Source organism: Onychomys torridus, chromosome 8, assembly GCF_903995425.1.
Source record: "Onychomys torridus chromosome 8, mOncTor1.1, whole genome shotgun sequence".
In the NCBI taxonomy this organism is placed as follows: Eukaryota; Metazoa; Chordata; class Mammalia; order Rodentia; family Cricetidae; genus Onychomys; species Onychomys torridus.
In genome coordinates this window covers 98,119,422-98,140,726 of record NC_050450.1, presented here as the reverse complement: position 1 = coordinate 98,140,726, position 21,305 = coordinate 98,119,422, and the positions used below count along the sequence as shown (strand labels likewise).

The following is a 21,305-nucleotide window of genomic DNA, read 5'->3' as shown; positions in this document are numbered from 1 at the left end:
GGTTGTGAGCTACATATGGGTGATGGGAATCAAACCTTGGACCTCTGGAGGAACTGCCAGTGATTTTAACCTCTGAGCCATCTCTCTTGTGCCCCACTTCTTCCTAACTAATTTTTTATTTCTGGTTTCCCATTTCTCATTCTAATGTCTGCTCTCTGATATAATACTCATAGTTACTATGAGTACATGGTTTTAGAAGTAGTACAAATCAAATGAATAGTATTAGGTATCAGGATTTGGGAAAGATTTTTACAAAAAATAAAAAATGAGTACATGAGAAGGAAAACTGATTTAAGTATTAATATACATGAAGATACGAGTATGAAAACCAAGCATTATTGTACTATGCAATTTATTTTAAAAGTATTTAAAATGTTTTCAAATGTGTTTTCTTTGCACAAAGTTTCACACATAAGCCGAAGTTCTGTGAACATCCAGAAGCTATTAGGCAGTTTATATGTTCTTACTAGAAATAATTCTCATGCTAGATAGCATGAGAATCCTTTTCCATTTAAACATGTCTTCATTTATTTTTGCATAGTTTTATATGGACAAGTTTGGCTGTCATTGATGACATACCATTTCTATGTTACCTTTTGTTTTACTATATTCTGATTGTTAAAAATTTTATTGAGCTTGATAAATCTTACAAATGAACCTAATCAGGGTCTAAAATGAATGTATGTAAAGTTACTTTTTTTGTTTTGTTGATTAGAATGAAAAGTTCTACAATAATTTACTTGCTTTTTATTTGTAAAATGTTTAAGGTTTTAATAGTTTTTCTCTCTTTTTTAGATCAAAGCTTATACTCAACTTAAGCTTTCAGGTCTTTTGCCATCAGCCTATTGGGTTGGACAAGCTGTTGTGGACTTTCCCTTATTTTTTGTTGTTTTAACTTTGATGCTGGGAAGTTTATTTGCATTTCATCATGGATTATATTTTTATCCTGTAAAATTTCTTGCTGTGGTAAGTTAGTATCAGTTGTGCTCATGATATTCATAGTTAAATATTTCTTAAAAATCTATTTACGTATGCATATATGACTGCTGTCAGGTTGAATAACTTGTTTATTAGCTTTTTAAAAACAAAATGAAGCAAATGTTTGTTATTGTATATGGTACATTTAATTCAATTTTTATTACACGTGATTTTAAAAAAAATGCAAGCCACTATTTAAAAATAATTCCTTATAGCTGTTGTGGTCTTTCAAGTAGACTACCTCCTTGCTTGCATCAGGCACCTAAATACAATCTTCTTTCCCTGTTCTCACATCTAAACATTTTACAAGAAAGGGATGTGGTGGTATTGTGTTCCCCAAAATATTGTGCACCCTAATAAATTTATCTGGGATCAGAGAACAGACAGCCACTAGATATAGAGGCTAGAAAATGGTGGCACTCACGCCTTTATTCCTAGCATTCTAGAGGCAGATTTTCATCTGTTCAAGGATACAGCCAAGCATAGTTACTCACGCCTTTAATCCCAGGGAGTGATGGCAGAAAGAGAAAGATATATAAGGTGTGAAGACCAGAAACTAGAGGCATTTGGCTGGTTAAGCTTTTGGCTGGTTAAGCTTTTAGGCTTTGAACACAGTTCAGCTGAGACCCATTCTGGATGAGGACTCAGAGGCTCCCAGACTGAGGAAACAGGATTGGCTGAGGAACTGGCAAGGTGAGGTAGTTGTGGCTTGTTCTGTTTCTCTAATCATCCAGCTTTCACTCCAATAACTGGCCTCAGGTTTGACCTTATTAATAAGACCTTTTAAGATTCGTGCTTCAAAGGGATTCATTTTTGAAAAAGACTTGATTTAATTAACGTGCATATTGGTGTGTGTGTGTGTGTGTGTGTGTGTGTGTGTGTGTGTGTGTGTGTCTAGCCCTGGCTGTCTCGGAACTCACTATGTAAACCAGGCTGGCCACAAAAATTGCAGAGATCCACTCGCCTCTGCCTCCCAAGTGCTGGGATTAAAAGTGAGCACTAACACCACCTGGCATTAGAGAGCACTTTACTTGGTGTAAAAAATTAGAAGTTGCCTGGTGGTGGCGCATGCCTGTAATCCCAGCACTCGGGAGGCAGAGCCAGGTGGATCTCTGCGAGTTCGAGGCCAGCCTGGGCTACAGAGCTAGTCCAGGACAGGCTCCAAAGCTACAGAGAAACCCTGTCTTGAAAAACCAAAAAAAAAAAAAAAAAAAAAAAAATACAAGTAATGCCGAGGTTAAATTACTTGGAGTTCTATAAAACAGTAATTTAAAAGCATGACTTTTATTGGTTTAGTAGAGTCATGGATTATAACTGTTCAAATAAGTGCAATGACAGTTTTTGGAGTGATTTGTTGAAGAATGAAATTTGAGAATAAACATTACTGAATATTTTAATATGACCATGATATTTTATATTGTATCGTAAACCATTTATATTCTTATAGGACATGCATTTCTGATTTACAGGTTTTTTGCCTTATTGGCTATGTACCATCAGTTATTCTATTCACTTACGTTGCTTCTTTTACCTTTAAGAAAATTTTAAATACCAAGGAATTTTGGTCATTTATCTATTCTCTGGTAAGTCTCACTTTTATTTTATCCCAGTTTTCCAAATCAGCATATGTAGAAGCTTTCAGGCATGCTTTGATGATGGTACTGTGTATCTTTCATAAGTAGAGAGTGTATGGAGAGAGCTAGCAGTTTCTTCAGTGGGTATATTGATCTTCCATCTCATCTACTCCAAGGGATGTTACTCACAGTATATAACAGCTAACAATTGATACCAACATGGTAATGCTTCCTTGGATGCATGTTTTATTTGGAGATCAAAAACATAATTGACACCAAGGCACAATTCCTAATAAGTTTATGTAAGATTTTAAAATACTCTGTCACTTATTTTCTCATTTCCTCTTTAGACAGCATTGGCTTGTGTTGCAGTCACTGAAATAACTTTCTTTTTGGGATATGCAGTTTCCACTGTTTTTCACTACACCTTTTGCATAGCCATTCCAATCTACCCACTCCTGGGTTGCCTGATTTCTTTCATAAAGGTATGTCAGTAATGTTTCAGAAATTTTAAACTCTAAATATATATTCTTTAATCTTTGATATCTTGGTTCTTGTGCTGAAAATAGTAACAAATATAAGATTAACTGCTTGATTATATAATCAATACAGGAATTTAAAATGACAGATGTTTTCAAGTATGACTTCAGGTTGTCAAAGGAGAAAAACTGTTTACTACATGGTTTCTGATGCTCAGTTTGATATTCATAATTAGATGTATGGTTTTATTTTTATTTTTAGGAATTTCTCAAGGATCAAGTAATGTGTTCTATAAAATGATGAGAAAAAAATTAAGTGTAAGAGATTTTCTACCCCAGGAAAAAATTAAGGAAAAACATCAGATTAATTTTAATAATGGATCAAAGATATTTTCATTTGATTAGAAAAAAATTAAGCTGTTGAGAGGAGTAGTGGTGATTATGATCAAACTACATTGTATGAAATTCACAAATAATAAAAAATGTTATATTAAGCAGTCAATTCATACTCAATGATTACTGGATAATTCCATTTTCCTACTCTGGTTTAATATGTTTGACTGTTCTTGCTTCTAGAAATACTGTGTAGCAGGAAGATTTTAAGTTAGACATAACATAGCTTATTAATAGTAACACCTTATTTATAGAGATTGCATGTTTATGACTAAAATATATTAAACATTTTAAAGTTAAATATTTGTGTATATGAGTTATAAAAATGCTCTGTTTTAGGGTTCTTGGAAGAATATACCAAAAAATGAGGATGCCTATAATCCATGGGATAAGCTTTTAGTTGCTGTTATAATGGTAAGAAATAACAAAAGCTATTTTTGTATGTTCATGTGTCCTCTTAAGAGTATTTGTAGGGGAAGAGAGATAACTCAGTGATTAAGAGCCCTGGCTGCTTTTCCAGGGGACCCAGATTCAATTCCCAGCAACACATGGTGGCTCACAACTGTAACTCCTGTTGCAGGGGATTTGATGCTCTCTTCTGGCTTCCACAGGCACCAAGCATTCATGTGGTACACATACATTAAAACAAAACAAAACAAACCAGGCAGTGGTGGCACACGCCTTTAACCCCAGCACTTGGGAGGCAGAGGTAGGCAAATATCTGTGAGTTCAAGGCCAGCCTGGGCTACAGAGTGAGTTCTAGGAAAGGCTCCAAAGCTACACAGAGAAACTCTGTCTCAAACAAACAAATAAAGAAATCCAACTAATACATATAAAATGTAAAATAAAATTAAAAAAATTAAAAATAGAACTGTTTATGGTCTCAGGACATAACTTGGTTGTTAAGAATGCATGTCTAGCATATAAGGAGCACTTGGTTTGATCCCTAGCACAGTAACAACCAGGTGTGATGATGTATTCCTGTCATCGCAGCACTTTGTAGTAGAGGCTGGATGATCAACAGCATGAAAAAACATCCTTGGGCTACATAGTGAGTTAGAAAAGAATGATGTGTTTGTGTTTTATTTTTAGGTTCTGTCCTGTTATGTAAAGAATAAGCCTATGAGTTAAGTGTGTTAATGATAGTGAATCTGCACTTTTGTTAAAGTACCTTTCATTGACCAATTATCCTTAGTTCAATATAATTGACTTTTCCATGCTACTAATTCTATTTTAATAGAACTGGCTTCCTTAGAGGAAGAACAAAGTCTTCTGTTGTTTGTGAGACAGGGTCTTATATAGCCCAGCCTGGCTTGGATTTTATGGTCTTTCTGTTTAAGCTCCCCTACTGCTGAGATTATAAGCCAGTGACACCATTCCCAGCTAAGCTTTTATACTTGATTATATTTTGTAAAACTGACAGTAAATGAACTTATAGAAGCAGAAAATATATGAAGAATTGCTCTATGGGAAATAACATTACTTTTTTAGTATTAAAATTTATGACTGATGGTGCAGTTAGTGGAATAACAAGCTCTGTGTGAGGCCTCAAGTTCAATCTCCATCACCAAGAAACTAAACTGAGACAAGTTATTTGTAATTATCTTTATTACAACAAACAAAAGACAATTGGATTCCCTCCCCCTTTGTTATGGCAAACCTGATCTATGTTGTCTTGGTTCTGTTGGAAAAGCAAAGAAATGATGATTCAGTCATAAGCTGTTACGTATTCTTCTCTTAGCCCTACCTGCATTGTATACTGTGGATTTTCCTCTTACAACACTATGAGAAAAAACATGGAGGCAGATCAATAAGAAAGGATCCCCTTTTCAGGTTAGTTAATTTTTTTTTAACCTAAGTTTTAAAGTTTTGGTAAATTTACAGAATTGTAAAACCATCACTATAATTTTAAACACCAATGTAATTTTAAAACAATCCTAGCACTCCAAGCAACTATATCTATTAATAGTTACTCTTCTGTATTCCTTCCCATGCCTCTAGCCGTATGCAATCACCAATCTCCTATATTCATAAAGTTTGCCTGTTCTGAACATAATATATTACTGGAGTTATAGATAGCATATAGTCATTTCTTGATTTTTTTCTTATGCTTTTCTTTCCTTTTTGTGGTGAGCCATGGGAATATGAAAAAGAAGTCCAGCTGTATATTATAAGCTATACCTTGACCAGGATGATATGGATTCACAACACATCTCCATGGTTGGGCATGGTTGCGCATGCCCAGCAGGAACCAGTCATTTTCGGGTCAAAATGTCTCATGTGACCAGGACCCCGTGGCTTTGTGTGGTTACGTAAAGTGCGCAGCCCAACCATGTGATCTACACGCATGCATGGAATAGCCACATGGCCTGTGTGCAAAGATGCAGCCCAGCCTTTATAAGCTGGCGCCATGATTCATGTGTCTTTTCCACAGGCCTCTGCACATTTGTCTCTTTCCCTTATCTTAATAAAACTCTTGTTAGTGGATTCTGTCATGTCATGATGTTTCCGCGCAGGGTAAGAGCACCGCAAATAACCAACACACACCAAGGGTCAGTCAAGTGGGAAGCCATTTAGCATGGACTATTTGGTGTTACACAGCTTAATATTCAGTTGTGCCTTGCTATGAATTCCTTGTGCTCATAATTCTCCTAAAATGTGTATGTGTGTGTGAACCTCCAAGTACTTGGATAAAGTGGTAGAGAAAACCTTCTGCCTCTGAGCTCCCAGTTCCTCCTAAAAACCTTCTGCCTCTGAGCTCCCAGTTCCTCCTAAGCATTTGTTTTGGGTATTTGCCTTTTGCAAATATCCTCCCTAAGTTACTTCCTAATAGAGCCAACCCAACAATGCCTTGAAAGACAGATACCTACCAGACTACTTGCTAGACCCCTTAAGGCGCTCCCCCCCCCCCAACTGAGGTCTCCTAGGCCAAGTGCCTGCCCCCTAGATGCACAGCTTTGTTTCTTGTGCAAATCAAGTTCAGGTCCTCCCTTCTTTCTCACCTCCTCAGAGCAGCTTCTTAGATCAAAAGGGTTCCCCTCACCAGGTGCTTCAAACTGTGATGCAGATTGACTAGCTGTCAGGAAACCGGCAGCAGAGGAAAATAGTGACAGTTTAACTCTTAGTGACCTACAGATTTTCCCCACCCTATCACCTGTAAGTTTGTAGTTGAACACATTTATCATAGACTCATAATGCTTTCACCTAGCCACAGTAAGGATATATTTCTAGCACATAAATTCTTTTTTAAATTTATTCCAACTCCTAACTGCACTCTTGTTTTCTCCCCTTTTGGGTTGCAAATAAAGTTGCCGGGAAGCTTCTGGTGGGGACCTTGCAATCTTGTGTTGTATAGTAAACATGAGGTATTGCTGCTTGGGAAAAGATATAGACCAGTCCTGAGAGAAGGAGGGGAGTTGATTGGTTGCTAAATGATGGTGGCAGAGGAATAAACTGAATTGGATGAAAGAGCTCCGTGCTTCTGGATTCATTCCCGCGCAGATGGTAGCATCCCTTCTGGGCCCCTGGGATAGTATAATATTAAGGCTGTACCTTTAATATTATACAAAATCTTTTTTTTCCAAATAAACATTAATGTGTAGTGTCCTTCATACATTTACTGCATGTTTATTCTGTTTTTTTTTTCTTTTTTCTTTTTTTGTTTTTGTTTTTGTTTTTGTTTTCTTTCAAGACAGGGTTTCTCTGTGTAGTTTTGGTGCCTGTCCTGGATCTTGCTCTGTAACCAGGCTGGCTTCGAACTCACTGAGATCCACCTGGCTCTGCCTCCTGAGTGCTGGGATTAAAGGCATGCGTCACTACTGTCCGGCATTCTGGTTATTTCTATAATGCAGATAAAACATATAAAACATTTTTAAGAAAAGAAATAAATGCTTTGAAAATTTAAGCCGCTAAAGACTGTGGTTCTATTAAGTTCTTTAAGTGTATTTAAGTTGTATAGTTACCTGCTTTTTATTGTTGAAAAAAGTCAGATTGTTAGGATTTGAATTATTCATTTTTTATTATATTTGTGTTTATTTTGTGTGCATATGCATGTTTGTTTGTTTGTGCATACGCATAAGCCACGCAGTGCATGTGGCTCTCAGAGGACAGCTAGCAAAAGCTGTTCTTGCCTACTGTGTGGGTCATGGGGATTGAATTTAGGTCATCAGGTTTGGCAGCAGATACCGTTTCCTGCTGAGCCATCTCACTGGCCCAGGAGTTAGGATTCGAACAGCCAATTATAGTCTACCACATACAGTTTTACAGTGAGAATGATTTTGGAAGGCTCCTCTTAGCCCGTGAGGACAACGTCCCGAACACGACAAATCCACAGAAGAGCTGTTTATTAATATAGGATAGAAAAGACATGACAGGCCTGTGTGAAGCACACACGTAAGTGAGGAGAGGAGAGAAGAGAAGAGGAGAGAGAGAGGAGAAGAGAGAAGAGAAGAGACCTGTGCAAAATGGCACCGGCTTTTTAAAGAGTGAGCCGCGCATGCATACAGGACTGTATGTTGCTACTCCACACATGCGCGTAGATTACATGGCCGAGCGTGCTTTACACAACCATGTAAAGCCATGGAGTCCTAGCCACGCGAGATGTTCTGACCTGGAAATGGCTATTTTGAACCGGAAATAACTAGGCGGTCCGCCAGGAAAGCCCAACCGTGTGGACATGTTGTGATTTCCTATCATCCTCATTTATCCTGTAGCAGTGATCCATTAACTTTTAAAATTTCATTTTACCAAGTAACATTTGTAATCACCTTTTCATATGCTTTATGTTGTCCACTTTAATGTCTTCTAAAAGGAAGGATTATTTCTATTAAAATGTTTATTAACATTTTAAAATTGGTCCTGTTGTACTTATATTATTGTTGTAAAAATTCTTTATGTATTTTGTATATGTTTATGTGAGTTGCAAGTATTTTCTCCAAACTTAAGTATTTTCACTAGGTTATTTTAAACTGGAAGAGTTATTATTTAGTGAAACATGGGTATTGGTAATAAACTACTTTGCAGTTTCCCTTTTATACCTATCAATTTGTGTATTAGCAGAGTATTAGTGTATATAAACACTGGACAGTTAAATGTGTGGTGCCTGTTAGCTTTTCTAGCTTTCATGTTTGTGTATACTTGCAGAGTATTAATGTATATAAATACTGGACATATAATAAATGTATAATGCTTATGCGCTTTATAGTTCTGACATCAGAATATTAATTAATGTACACAAACACTGGGCAGTTTAGATGAGTGTGTGATGTTTATTAAGCATTGGATTCCCCTCTGCACTGAGGAGCTTAGGTCTGGCTCTCCTTACTTCCCCTCTTCCTATTTCTACTGGTATTTGTGGGGAAGGTTCCTATATCCATAGAGATAGTCTTTCTGATATCTCAGTCCCTTTGTTTTCTGAGTCTCTGGACTAGTAAGAGATTCTCTACCCTGTATCACTCACTTAACTTATGTCAGAGACATGCCATTGGCATTCTTTTAAAATTTTTTTATAATCTTTTTTATTTATTACTTCAAACATTTTATTAATCAATTAAATACTATTTTCCCAGGCCATTCACAGTTTCCCCTCTCTCCCTACTCTCCTCCGAATCCTTCCCCCTCCAACTTCCGCTCTGCCCTCCATCCACTCCTTTTCCCTTCTCTTCAAAAAAGTGCAGACCTTCCCTGTATATCAGTCAGTCCTGGGATATCAAGTTGCAGTAAGACTAGGTGCTTCCTCTCCTATTAAGGCTGGATGAGGCAACCCAGTAGGAGGAAAGGGTCCCAAACACAGGCAACAGAGTCAGAGACAGCCCCCACTCCCTCTGCCAGGAGTCCCACAAGAAGACGAAGCCATGCAACTGCAACTCATGTGCAGAGGGTCTAGGTCAGTCCCATACTAGTTTCTGGTTCGTGGTTCAGTCTCCATGAGCTTCCCTGAGCCCAGGTTAGTTGACTCTGTGTGTTTTCTCATGACATCTTTAGCCCCTCTGGCTTCCATAATCCTTCCTCCCCCTCTTCCACAGGATTTCCTGAGGTCTGCCTAATGTTTGGCTATAGGTCTTGTCTCTGCATCTGTTTCCATTAGTTGCTGGGTGCAGCCTCTCTGATGTCAGTTGGGCTAGGCAATGGCCTATGAGTATAGCAGAATATCATTAGGAATCATCTCATTCTTTTTTTTTCTTTTTTACCAGTCATGTTTGTTTCTATTCTAAGTCTCTGGGCTGTCCATCCTCTGGGTCCTGCCCCTCAAGGCATTCATTGTCAGGGGTGGGCTTCCTCTCATTATATGAGTTTCAAATTGGACCAGTCATTGGTTGGCCACTCCCATAATTTCTGCACCACCTTTGTCCCGAATATCTTGTAGTCAGGGCAGATGACAGGTCAGAGGTTGTGTGGTAGGAGTCTTAACTAGGGTCATCCTCATAGATTCCTGGGAGTTTCCATTACACTAGGTTTCTAGCTCATCCCAGAGATGCCCCTGATTCCAGTTGTTTTTCCCAGTACTCTCTACCTTCATCCTCCACTCACCTGATCTCTCCTCTTCCCATGTCCACCCCCTACCCAGACATTTCCCCCATTCACCTGTGTTGTCTATTCTGTTTCCTCCTTCATTGTAAGATTCATGTGTCCCTGACCTTAAGCCTTCATTGTTGCTTAGCTTCTTTGGGTCTTTGGATTATAGAATAGTTATCTTTTACTTTGCAGCTAATATCCACTTATAAGTCAGTACATGCCATGTTTGTCTTTCTGGGTCTGGGATACCTCACTCAGGATGATCTTTTCTAGCAAATTCCATGATGTCATTGTTTTTAACAGACAAGTAATATTCCATTGTGTAAATGTACCACGTTTTCTTTCTTTCTTTCTTTTTTTTTTTTTTTTTTATAACCTGTATTGGTTCTTTACGGATTTCACAACATGCATTCTGATCCCACTTATGTCCACATCTCCTCTCAACTGCCCTTGCAAACTACCCCCTAAATAAAACCAAGTTTAAAATAAAAACCAAAAACAAAAAACAAACAAACAAAAAAACAAAGAAACAAAGCAAAAAAAAAAAAAAAAAAAAAAAAGGAAGACTCTTGTCATGGAAACTGTAGTGTGGCCCAGTGAGTCACATAGTTTACCTTTTAGTCCACTTATGAGTTCACTGCCACAAGTCATCGATCTGGCTCTTGGCCTCTGCTTACTGCTACACTTACAATAATGGGCTCTTACTAAAGCTCCTCTTGGATATCCTGTTGTCCTGTGTTGTAGAGATCTTGCTGTTTGGGATCTGTAGGTTTGTCCCCTTCACATGCTCCAACAGTTCATATATTCGGTGGATGCTGGAGTGGGCCAGCCCATAACCCTGGTTCTGGGCATGGGTGTTAGCTGGGCTGGTCAGCTTGGTAGCTTTCCCTCATCATCACTACCAAGGCAAGCTCTCCAGCACTGACTCAGCTAGCTCACTCAGTACATCCTATAGCAGGGAGAGGGGCCAGTTCTGTTCTTGGTCCCTCAGATCCAGGACCTTCTCACGTACATCACCAGGGCCAGCTCTACTGTTTTGCTCTCAGAAGGTGCCCTCTCTCTTGATTGCTGTAGGTGGAATAAGAGGGGTTGGCGGGGTCAGCTCTCCTATGTTATGCCTTCAGGGTTGGCTCACCTGTCTGTCCCTTGTCTGCCATGTGGTGGCATGGGTGAGGGAAAGATGCCCTCTACCCTTTGTCCCTTGCCACTTGTGGCAGATGAGAGAGAGAGCTGGCTCCAGGGTCATGAGAGTGAGAGAACTATCTCTGCCTGCCACCAGCTGTAGCCCATAGGAGAGTGGGTCTTGCACCCTGCCTGGGCGGCACACTAGAGCTGACCCTGTTGTCAGGTACCACATTTTCTCTCTTCATTCTTCAGTTGATGAACATCTAGGTTGTTTCCAGTGTCTGGCTATTTTGAATAAAGCTGTTGTGAACATAGATGAGCAAGTATCCTTGTGATATGGTAGAGCGTCCTTTGGATATATGCCAAAGGAGTGGTATAGCTGAGTCTTGAGTTAGACCAACTCCCAATTTTCTGAGAAACCACCATATTGATTTCCAAAGTTGCTGTACAAATTTGCACTCCCACCAGCAATGGAGGCATGTTTCTCTTGCTCCAAATCTTACTAGCTTGAGTTGTCACTTAAGTTTTTGATCTTAGCCATTCTGACAGTTGTTTTGATTTTCATTTCCCTCATGGCTGAAGATGTTGAACATTTAAAATGTACTTCTCTGCCATTTGAGAGTCCTGTTGAGAATTCTCTGTTTAGATCTATACCCCATTTTTTAATTGGACTATTTGATTTGTTGATGTCTAGTTTCTTGAGTTCTTTATATATTTTAGAAATCAGCCCTCTGTCAGATGTGGGGTTGGTGAAGATCTTTTCTCATTCTATATGCTACTGGTTTGTCCTATTGATGGTGCCCTTTGCCTTACAGAAGCTTTTCAGTTTCATAAAGTTCCATTTATTAATTGTCAGTCTTAGTGCCTGTGAGATTGGTGTTCTATTCAGGAAGTTGTCTCTGTGTCAATGAGTTCAAGGCTGTTCCCCACTTTCTTCTCTCAAATTCAGCAAATCTGGTTTTATGTTGAGGTTTTTGATCCACTTGGACTTGAGTTTTGAGCAGGGTGATAGATATGGACCTAGTTGCATTCTTCTACATGGTGACATCCAGTTAAACAACTACCATTTGTTGTAGATATTTTCTTTTTTCCATTGTATATTTCTGGCTTCTTTATAAAAAACCAGGTGTCCATAGGTGTGTGGATTTACGTCTGTTTCTTCGATTTGGTTCCATTGATCAACCTGTCAGTTTTTATGCCAATACCATTATAGACTTTTTTTTTTTTTTTTTAATTACTATGACTCTGTAGTACAGCTTGAAATCATAGATGGCCATATTCCAGAAGCTCTTTTATTATATAGGATTGTTTTAGCTATCCTGGGTTTTCTGTTTTTCTGTATGAATTTAAATATTGTTCTTTCAAGGCCTGTAAAAAATTGAATCTGTAAATTGTTTTTGGTAAGATGGCTATTTTTACTATGTTAATCCTACTGATCCATGAGCATGGGAGATCTTTCTGACTTCTAATATCTTCTTCAATTTCTTTCTTCAAAGACTTGAAGTTCTTGCCATACAAGTCTTTACTTGCTTGGTTAGAGTTACACCAAGATATATTATATATTATTTGTGGTTATTGTGAAGGGTGGTTTCCCCAAGTTCTCTCTCTCGCCATTTATCATTTGTATATAGGTAGGCTAGAGCTTTTCTTGAGTTTATTTTGTGTCCAGCCACTTCACTGAAGGTGTTTTATCAGCTGTAGGAGTTTCTTGGTAGAATTTTTTGGGTTGTTTATTATCATGTCATTTACAAATAGCAATACTTGGACTTCTTCCTTTCCAATTTGTATCCTCTTGATCTCCTTTAAGTGTCTTATTGCTTTCTGTAGAACTTCAAGTACTATACTTGAATAAATATGGAAAGAGTGGACAGTCTTGTCTTGTCCCTGATTTTAATGGCATTGCTTTAAGTTTCTCTCCCTTTAATTTGATGTTGGCTGATGGCTTGCTGTATATTGGCTTTTTTATGTTTAGGTATGTTTCTTGTATCCCTGATCTCTCCAAAACTTTTATCATGAAGGGGTGTTGGATTTTGTCAAAGGCTTTTTCAGTATCTAATGAGGTGATTATGTGTTGTTTTTTTTCTTTCAGTTTGTTTATGTGGTTGATTATATTGACAGTTTTTCGTATGTTGAACCATCCCTGCATCTCTGGGATGAAGCCTATTTGGTCATGGTGAATGATCTTTTTGATGTGTTTTTGGATTTGGTTTGTGAGTATTGAGTATTTTACATCAATGTTCATGAGGGATACTGGTCTGTAATTCTCTTTCTTTGTTGAGTCTTTGTGTGGTTTGTGTATCAGGGTGATTGTGGCCTTATAAAATGAATTGACAGTGTTCCTTCTGTTTCTATTTTGTGGAATAATTTGACGAGTATTGATATTAGCCTTTCATTGAAAGTCCAGTAGAATTCTGTTCTAAAATCATCTGGTCCTGGACTTCTTTTTTTCTTTTTTGGTTGGGAGTCTTTTAATAACTACTTCTATTTCCTTGGGGGTTATAGGTCTATTTAAGTTGTTTATCTGTTCTTGATTTAACTTTGGTAAGTGGTATCTAAGGAGAAAATTGTCCATTTCTTTCAGATTTTTCAATTTTGTAAAGTACACCTAATGATTTTCTGGATTTCCTCAGTGTCTGTTGTTATATCCCTCTTTTCATTTTTGATTTTGTTAATTTGAATATTCTCTTTTTGCCTTTTAGTTAGTTTGGATAAGGGCTTATCTGTCTTGTTGGTATTCTCAAAGCATGAACTCTTAATTTCATTGATTCTTTGTATTATCCTCTTTGTTTCTATTTTATTGATTTTTAACCCCCAGTTTATTTCCTGCCTTCTATTCCTTTTGGGTGTGTCTGTTTCTTTGGTTCAAGAGCTTTCAGGCTGAGCTTTTAGGTTGCTAGTATGAGTCCTCTCTGTTTTTTATGAAGGCATTTAGTGCTATGAACTTTCCTCTTAGCACCACTTTCATTGTGTTCCATAAATTTGGGTATGTTGTGCATTCATTTTCATTGAATTCTAGGAAGCCTTTTATTTATTTCTTTATTTCTTCCTTGACCCAGTGGCAACTCAGTAGAGAGTTGTTCAGTTTCCATGAGTTTTTAGGCTTTCTGTTGTTTCTGTTCTTGAAACCCAGCTATAATCCATGGTGGTCTGATAAGGTGCAGGGGGTATTTCAGTTTTCTTGTATCTGTTTAAACTTGCTTTGTGACCATGGATGTGGTCAGTTTTGGAGAATGTTTCGTGAGAGGTGCTGAAAAGAAGGTATTTTGTGTTGGGGTAAAATGTTCTGTAGATAATCTGTTAGGTCCTTTTGAGTCATAACATCTGTTATGTCCATTATTTCTCTGTTTTTGTCTGGATGACCTGTCCATTGGTAAGAGTAGGGTATTGAAGTCTCCTACTTAATGTGTGAGGTTTGATGTATGATTTAAGCTTTAGTTATGTTTCTTTTATGAATGTGGGTACCCTTGTGTCTCAGACATAGATGTTAAGAATTGCAATGTCCTCTCGGTGGATTTTTTCCTTTGATGAGTATGAAATGTCCTTTTCTATCTCTTAATAATTTTGGTTTAAAGTCTATGTTGTTGGATATTAGGATAGCTACACCAGCTTGCTTCTTAGGTCCTTTTGATTGGAAAATCTTTTTCTGACTCTGAAGTAATGTCTATCTTCAGTGTTGAAGTGTGTTTCTTGTATACAGCAGAAGGATGAATCATGCTTTCATATCCATTTTCTTAGCCTATGTCCTTTTTTTTTTTTAATTGGGGAATTGAGTCAATTGATGTTAAGAGATATTAATGACCAATGAGTGTTAATTCCTTCTATTTTGTTATTGTTATTGTTGAATGTGTGTGTGTGTGTGTGTGTGTGTGTGTGTGTGTGTGTGTGTGAGAGAGAGAGAGAGAGAGAGAGAGAGAGAGAGAGAGAGAGAGAGAGATATGATTTCCTTTGAGTTGTGCTGGTGTGAGGTTATTTATTGCCTGTGTTTTCATGGGTGTAACTATCCTCCTTTGGTTGGAGTTTTCCTTCTAGTACCTTTTCTAGAGCTGCATTTGTGGATAGATATTGTTTAAATTGGCGTTGTCACAGGATATCTTGTTTTCTCCATCTATGCTGATTGAAAATTTTGCTGGGCATAGTAGTTGGGCTGGTATCTGTGGTCTCTTAGAATCTGCAAGACATCTGTCCAGGTACTTCTGGCTTTTAGAGTTTTCATTGAGAAAGTCAGGTGTAATTCTAATAGATCTGCCTTTATATATTACTTGATTTTTTTCTTTGCAGCTTTTAATATTCCTGTGTTCTGTATATTTAGTATTTTGATTATTAAGTGGCTTGGGAAATTTTTTCTGGCCCAATCTATTTGATGTTCTGTAAGTTTCTTGTACCTTTATAGTAATTTCCTTTTTTAGGTTAGGAAAATATCCTTCTATGATTTTGTTAAATATATTTTCTGGGTTTTGAGTTGGGTTTCTTCTGTTTCTTCTATTCCTATTATCCTATATTTGGTCTTTTCATAGTGTTCCAGATTTCCTGGATGTTTTGCATTAGGAATTTTTTTAGATTTAACAGTTTCTTTGATCAATATATCTATTTCTTCTATTATTATCATCAATGCCTGAGATTCTCTGTTCCATCTCTTATACTCTGTTGATGATACTTGTAACTGTAGGTCCTGTTTGCTACTCAGATTTTCCATTTCCAGAATCCCTCCATTTGTGATTTTTTTTTTTTTTTTTTATTGCTTGTGTTTCCATTTCCAGGTCTTAGACAATTTCCTTTACCTGTTTGTTTTCTTGGCTTTTTAAGCATTCTTTAAGGGATTTTTTGATTTCCTCCAATTTTTGTTTGTGTTTTCCTAAATTTCTTTAAGGCAGTTTTTTATTTCCTCTTTAAAGACCTCTATATCTTCATAAGATTGGTTTTAAGATCATTTTTTTGTGCTCCAGCTGTATTGGATTGTTCAGGTTTTGCTTCATAGGATAATTGCCCAATGCTTTTTCCCTGTCCCAGAGGAAGCGATGGCCTTCTGTTATGAATCATTGATTCCTTGTACTTAAGAATGTTGCTCGATCAGTTTTTTTCCTCTTTCTATATCATTTTTCTGATTCATGTATGTATATTTGTGAGCTGTAGTGTATGTGTGTTTATCCATGTATATGTGCAGTGTATGTGCATGTGAAGGCTGGAGGGTTGATGTCTTCCTCAATCTCTACCCCAGGGATCTTGACTACTACTTCCCCAGCACTGAGATTACAGAATTTTGCTGCCCTACCCAGCTTTTTATATAATTGCTGAAAATCCAGACTTGGGTGCTAGTGCTTATATGGCAAGCACTTTACCAAATAAATGATCTCTTCAGTCCCTTCCTTCAGAATCTTAACTTAGGAAAGAGGAATTTCTTCCATTAAGGACCTAAAAATCTTATTCAAATATAAATCTATTTCTGTCTCATTATATTATATCTGTTTGTTTTCATAATCAAACACCTGTCTTTAGTTGTTAACTCCTACTTTCTCCTTAATTTCCAAATAATTTGGGTTCCTCTTAACTCTCCACTGATAGTATCTTCACTATCTTTGCTTTGTCTAGTAGGCTCAGCTTGCTTAATTACTTTGTTGACCGCCCTTCCATATTCTTTTCTGTTGTCCTTTTGTTTCTTACAATGTCACCTTCATTTACCTCTTTGCCTATCTTCCTTTTCAAAATTTTCTTTGCAACTACTTCATTCTCTGTATGCCATTCAAGGGAGTATTCCTTTGGATTTTTATTTCAGCCTTATCTACTAAATTTCGTGTATACTTAGACTGCAATTTCTTTGGAGAAAATATTTGTCTTTTAAAATTAAAGATTATGCTTTTAAATTTTATGTATATGTGTGTATGTTTGTGTGAGTGAAAGCCAAGGCCAAAGAGGGCATCAAATCCTTCAGAGCTGGAGTTATAGGGCATTTTGAGCCTCCTGACGTGGGTGCTGGCAAACAGACTCATGGCCTGTGGAAGAACAGTGCATGTTCTTAACTGCTGAGACATCTCTTCAACCTCTATTTGTTTGTTTTTCCTGTGGAATAATGCCTTAAACATACTAGTTATATAATATAATATTGAATAAATGAATGGATTGGAAAATATCATTTAAGCACTAACAATAAGTGAAATTCACAATTTGTAATTTTACTTTTCAGAGGTAACATTAAGTCTCATGTTGATGTTCTTTTAAAACCTTTTCCCTATGTAGTGCCTAAATTTCTTAATATTTTAATTATATAAGCATCCACTATTTCTGTGTTTCTAGGACACTCTCACAAAAGTCCAAAAATAAGAAGTTTCCAGAACCACCAATCAATGAGGATGAAGATGAAGATGTCAAAGCTGAAAGACTAAAGGTTAAAGAGCTGATGAGCTGCCAATGTTGTGAGGAGGTAACTTGCTTATTGTTGCTAAGTCATATTAAGTCTGAAATGGTAAATTACCAAAGGTATTGGAATTAATAAGAAATATTTTTCATTGCATATATATGTGAAATTTATTTGTACACTGCTGTTTTATAAGTAAATATAGTTCTCAGGATACATGTATGAGATATGAAATGATAGGCATCTAATTTATAACTCTATAAAACCTATTTTGCTTATTAGAAGCCAGCCATTATGGTATGCAATTTACATAAAGAATATGATGACAAGAAAGATTTTCTTCATTCAAGAAAAACAAAGAAAGTAGCAACAAAATACATTTCATTCGGTGTGAGAAAAGGTTGGTATTTATTTTTCTTAAAGTTTTTCAGAAGAATAATTTCCATTTTTAGTTTGACTTTAATATATAATTTTTCTCTCAATTCCTATAGGAGAGATCTTAGGACTGTTGGGTCCAAACGGTGCTGGCAAAAGTACAATTATTAATATTCTTGTTGGGGATATTAAACCAACTTCAGGCCAGGTATGATTATGTAAGAGTGTGGGTTATGCCTAATATAACATATTTTTAATTAAGGTAAGTTTACTATTGACAAATTATGAATTTGATGGTCAAACTTCATATGTTCTAGTATTTTTAGTATAGACTGATAAGATTAAGATATTTTGATCATCTGTGAAAGTAATACAAATGGTGAAATTATCACACACAAATAGACACATACATATTCATAGTGTAGAAAAGGATTGTTCCAGAGCAACTTACCAGTTGGTAGAGCCCCCCACTGTCTATACTGTTCTCCTTCCCTGTTTGTTTTCTCTTTGTTCTCTTCACACCAGATAGACTCACTCTTCTCCTATGAATTACAAGGAATACTCTTTCCTTTGAGATTTTGCCTGAGCTGTTCCTTATGTCAGTTATACTCTATATCCAAGAAATACAAAGGACTTACTTTACTTAACTCATTGGTTTAAATATGACCTTTCAATGAAACCCCATGTTGACAGTACTTAAAATTGTGGCTTGATTTACACCCAACAGTGTAGAATTACCACCTTTTCTGGATGTTTCTCTAATCTGTGACTTAGCTATGCAAGTCCTGGCACCTTTCAAAAATAATACAACCCTGGTTTGATAGTACTGTGGCTGAGGGATGGAATTTAAGTAAATCTACTTAACTTTTGTCTCCTTCACAATACAAGTAAGCAAAGATACTAAAATTTGGTTTGCATTTTTGTAGATATTTCTAGGTGACTATCTTTCACATTCAAATGAAGATGATGAATCCATTAAGTGTATGGGTTACTGCCCTCAGACAAACCCACTGTGGCCAGATATTACTCTGAAAGAACATTTTGAAATTTATGGAGCTGTGAAAGGAATGAGTACAAGTGACATGAAAGAAGTAATAAGTCGGTAAATTGTCTTTAGATTGCTTTTGCTACAAGAGGGACAGGAAGTGTATATTTCAAAATTTTTAAAATTTAAAACAAGCATTTTTGTAGATAATTTTCCTAGAAAAATGGTCATTACTTTTCATGTATTCTTTATAAAATTACGATACCTATGAAAAAAGGCAGCTCTTTATTTCTGTTTTTTTTTTTTTGGTTTTTTTTGTTTTTTTTTTTCAAGACAGGGTTTCTCTGTGTAGCTTTGTGCCTTTGCTGGAACTTGCTCTGTAGCCCAGGCTGGCCTCGAACTCACAGAGATCCAACTGCCTCTGCCTCCCGAGTGCTGGAATTAAAGGCGTGTGCCACCAACGCCTGGCTGTTTCTGTTTTGTTCTTTTCTTCTGGTTTGTTGTTATTTTCTGAGATAGTCTTACTATATAGTCCCAGCTAGCTTTGAACTTAGAGATCTGCCTGCCTCTGCTCTTAAGTGCTGGGGTTAAAGACAGGTACCAGAATTGCCTGGCTCTATTTTCCTCTTTTTAATTATAGGAAGAAGGTATCCACTAAATGATATGAAAATTAAGTGAATCATTTACCAAGATAATTAATTTGTTTAAAATGATATAAATTGGAGATTTTTTCTTATCTAATTATACTAAACATTACCTAAGTGACTCTTTTAGAGAGAACAGTGTTAGTGATCTTACATAATTTATATTTGTATTAATACAGATTCAGATACATTAATTTTGTATTGACCATTTTACAGAATAACAAATGCCCTTGATTTGAAAGAACATCTTCAGAAAACTATAAAGAAACTACCTGCAGGGATCAAGAGAAAGGTACTATTTATTAGACAACAAATACATCTATTTTATTAGTTCAGTGCTTTTTACTCTGTAGACAGACATCCTCAGAGTGAAGTCTTAGTCCAGTTTTCCTCTTTCTTCCATCTAGCTGTGTTTTGCTCTTAGTATGCTGGGGAACCCACAGGTTACTCTACTGGATGAACCATCCACAGGTATGGACCCCAGAGCCAAACAACACATGTGGTGAGTATGACACTACAGACACTTGTCACAGTGCATTACATCATGGTTTAGAGTCATTATAACTAATAGTTTCCTGTTAGTAATGTATACAACTTGATTTTATTAAATAGTAATTAAGTATTTAACCTTTCAAAGTTTTTATCATATCTTTGTTGAAATGATCATGATATTTTTATATACTACAGAACAAAAATGAATATAGAAGTGGTTATTAAGATAAATAATTCTACTTTCTGAATTGATTTTGGAAGCTTTTTCCTAGTCATTTAATGGTAAATTATGTTTTTCATAATATTGTTTTGAATTGATGTTGTAATTCGTTATAATAGTTTAAAGAACTAGTTTGTTGAATACTTTTCAATCCTTAATTTCCATGTTTTTATAAAGCATAAGGTTTGATTTAGTTGTATATTAATTTATGAGTATGCAGCTTTTTTATAATACAAAAAATCGCATTTTATCATACATTGATTGATTCATTTCTGCATGTTTTTGTACTTCTTTTTTTTGTTATTTCTCATGATTGACACCAAGATACTGTGCATTGTAAGCAAGTGCACAGTATCTGAGCTGTACACTAGCCTGGTTATTATATTTTAACCCTATGTATACCATTGCATTTGTCAAGTTTCAGAATAAAAGAAAAGAAAGTTAGAATAGAAAAATCATAGTTTGGTAGGATATAATAGCTTATAGCAGTTGATAGTGGCTAAGTTTTAGTCAAATAGTTGGACTTTGAAAAAACTATTTCTATTAGCAAACTAGTATATTCCTCTTTTTTTTTTTTTTTTTTTTTTTTTAATTTTGTAGGAGAGCTATTCGAACTGCATTTAAAAACAAAAAGCGGGCTGCTCTTCTGACTACTCATTACATGGAAGAGGCAGAGGCTGTCTGTGACAGAGTGGCAATTATGGTGTCCGGGCAGTTAAGGTAGATGTTTAAACAACATACTTTTCAGAGGATATTGATTTGAATGTGATCTTTTAAAAACTTAGAAAACTATGCATTAATTTGAAATGTCAAAACATATTTCTTTTAGTTTTTAAAATCTGTTTTCCCTGTAATTTTTTATAAATACATATATATTTTTTTTTTTTTTACAAAATATGTCCAACTACCTGTATTAGTATGTTTCTATGCCTTGTGTTTGTTATTTTAAAATTATTGGGCTATTTTAAAGTAACAGGAATTTTTTTGAATTATAACACAAAATATAAAATAAATATTTGAGTTTATATTTACATAAATAAATTATTGGATAAATACATGTGGGCAAAGAGGCAAATTTTCCTTACATAGTGATTTCAAATAATTGCCTATACTGTTCCCTCAAAGGAAGCTTACCCTTTCCTATCCCAGCTTTATGCTGGATATAATCAGTTTCTTCT

At 36.2% G+C, this 21,305-nt stretch overlaps 1 protein-coding gene across 2 annotated transcripts in view; it reads left to right on the top strand.

The window, feature by feature from the left end:
• The window catches only part of Abca5 (ATP binding cassette subfamily A member 5), a 77,837-nt gene that overhangs the window by 50,440 nt on the left and 6,092 nt on the right, over window positions 1-21,305 (top strand). For both annotated transcript variants that reach the window (XM_036195552.1, XM_036195553.1), the window contains 12 exons: window positions 796-966; window positions 2,448-2,561; window positions 2,903-3,037; window positions 3,764-3,838; window positions 5,166-5,257; window positions 17,351-17,477; window positions 17,694-17,811; window positions 17,903-17,994; window positions 18,713-18,888; window positions 19,632-19,707; window positions 19,823-19,917; window positions 20,728-20,847. In XM_036195552.1, the coding sequence (XP_036051445.1) occupies window positions 796-966; window positions 2,448-2,561; window positions 2,903-3,037; window positions 3,764-3,838; window positions 5,166-5,257; window positions 17,351-17,477; window positions 17,694-17,811; window positions 17,903-17,994; window positions 18,713-18,888; window positions 19,632-19,707; window positions 19,823-19,917; window positions 20,728-20,847 (1,391 nt within the window). The remainder of the gene's footprint in view (window positions 1-795; window positions 967-2,447; window positions 2,562-2,902; window positions 3,038-3,763; window positions 3,839-5,165; window positions 5,258-17,350; window positions 17,478-17,693; window positions 17,812-17,902; window positions 17,995-18,712; window positions 18,889-19,631; window positions 19,708-19,822; window positions 19,918-20,727; window positions 20,848-21,305) is intronic.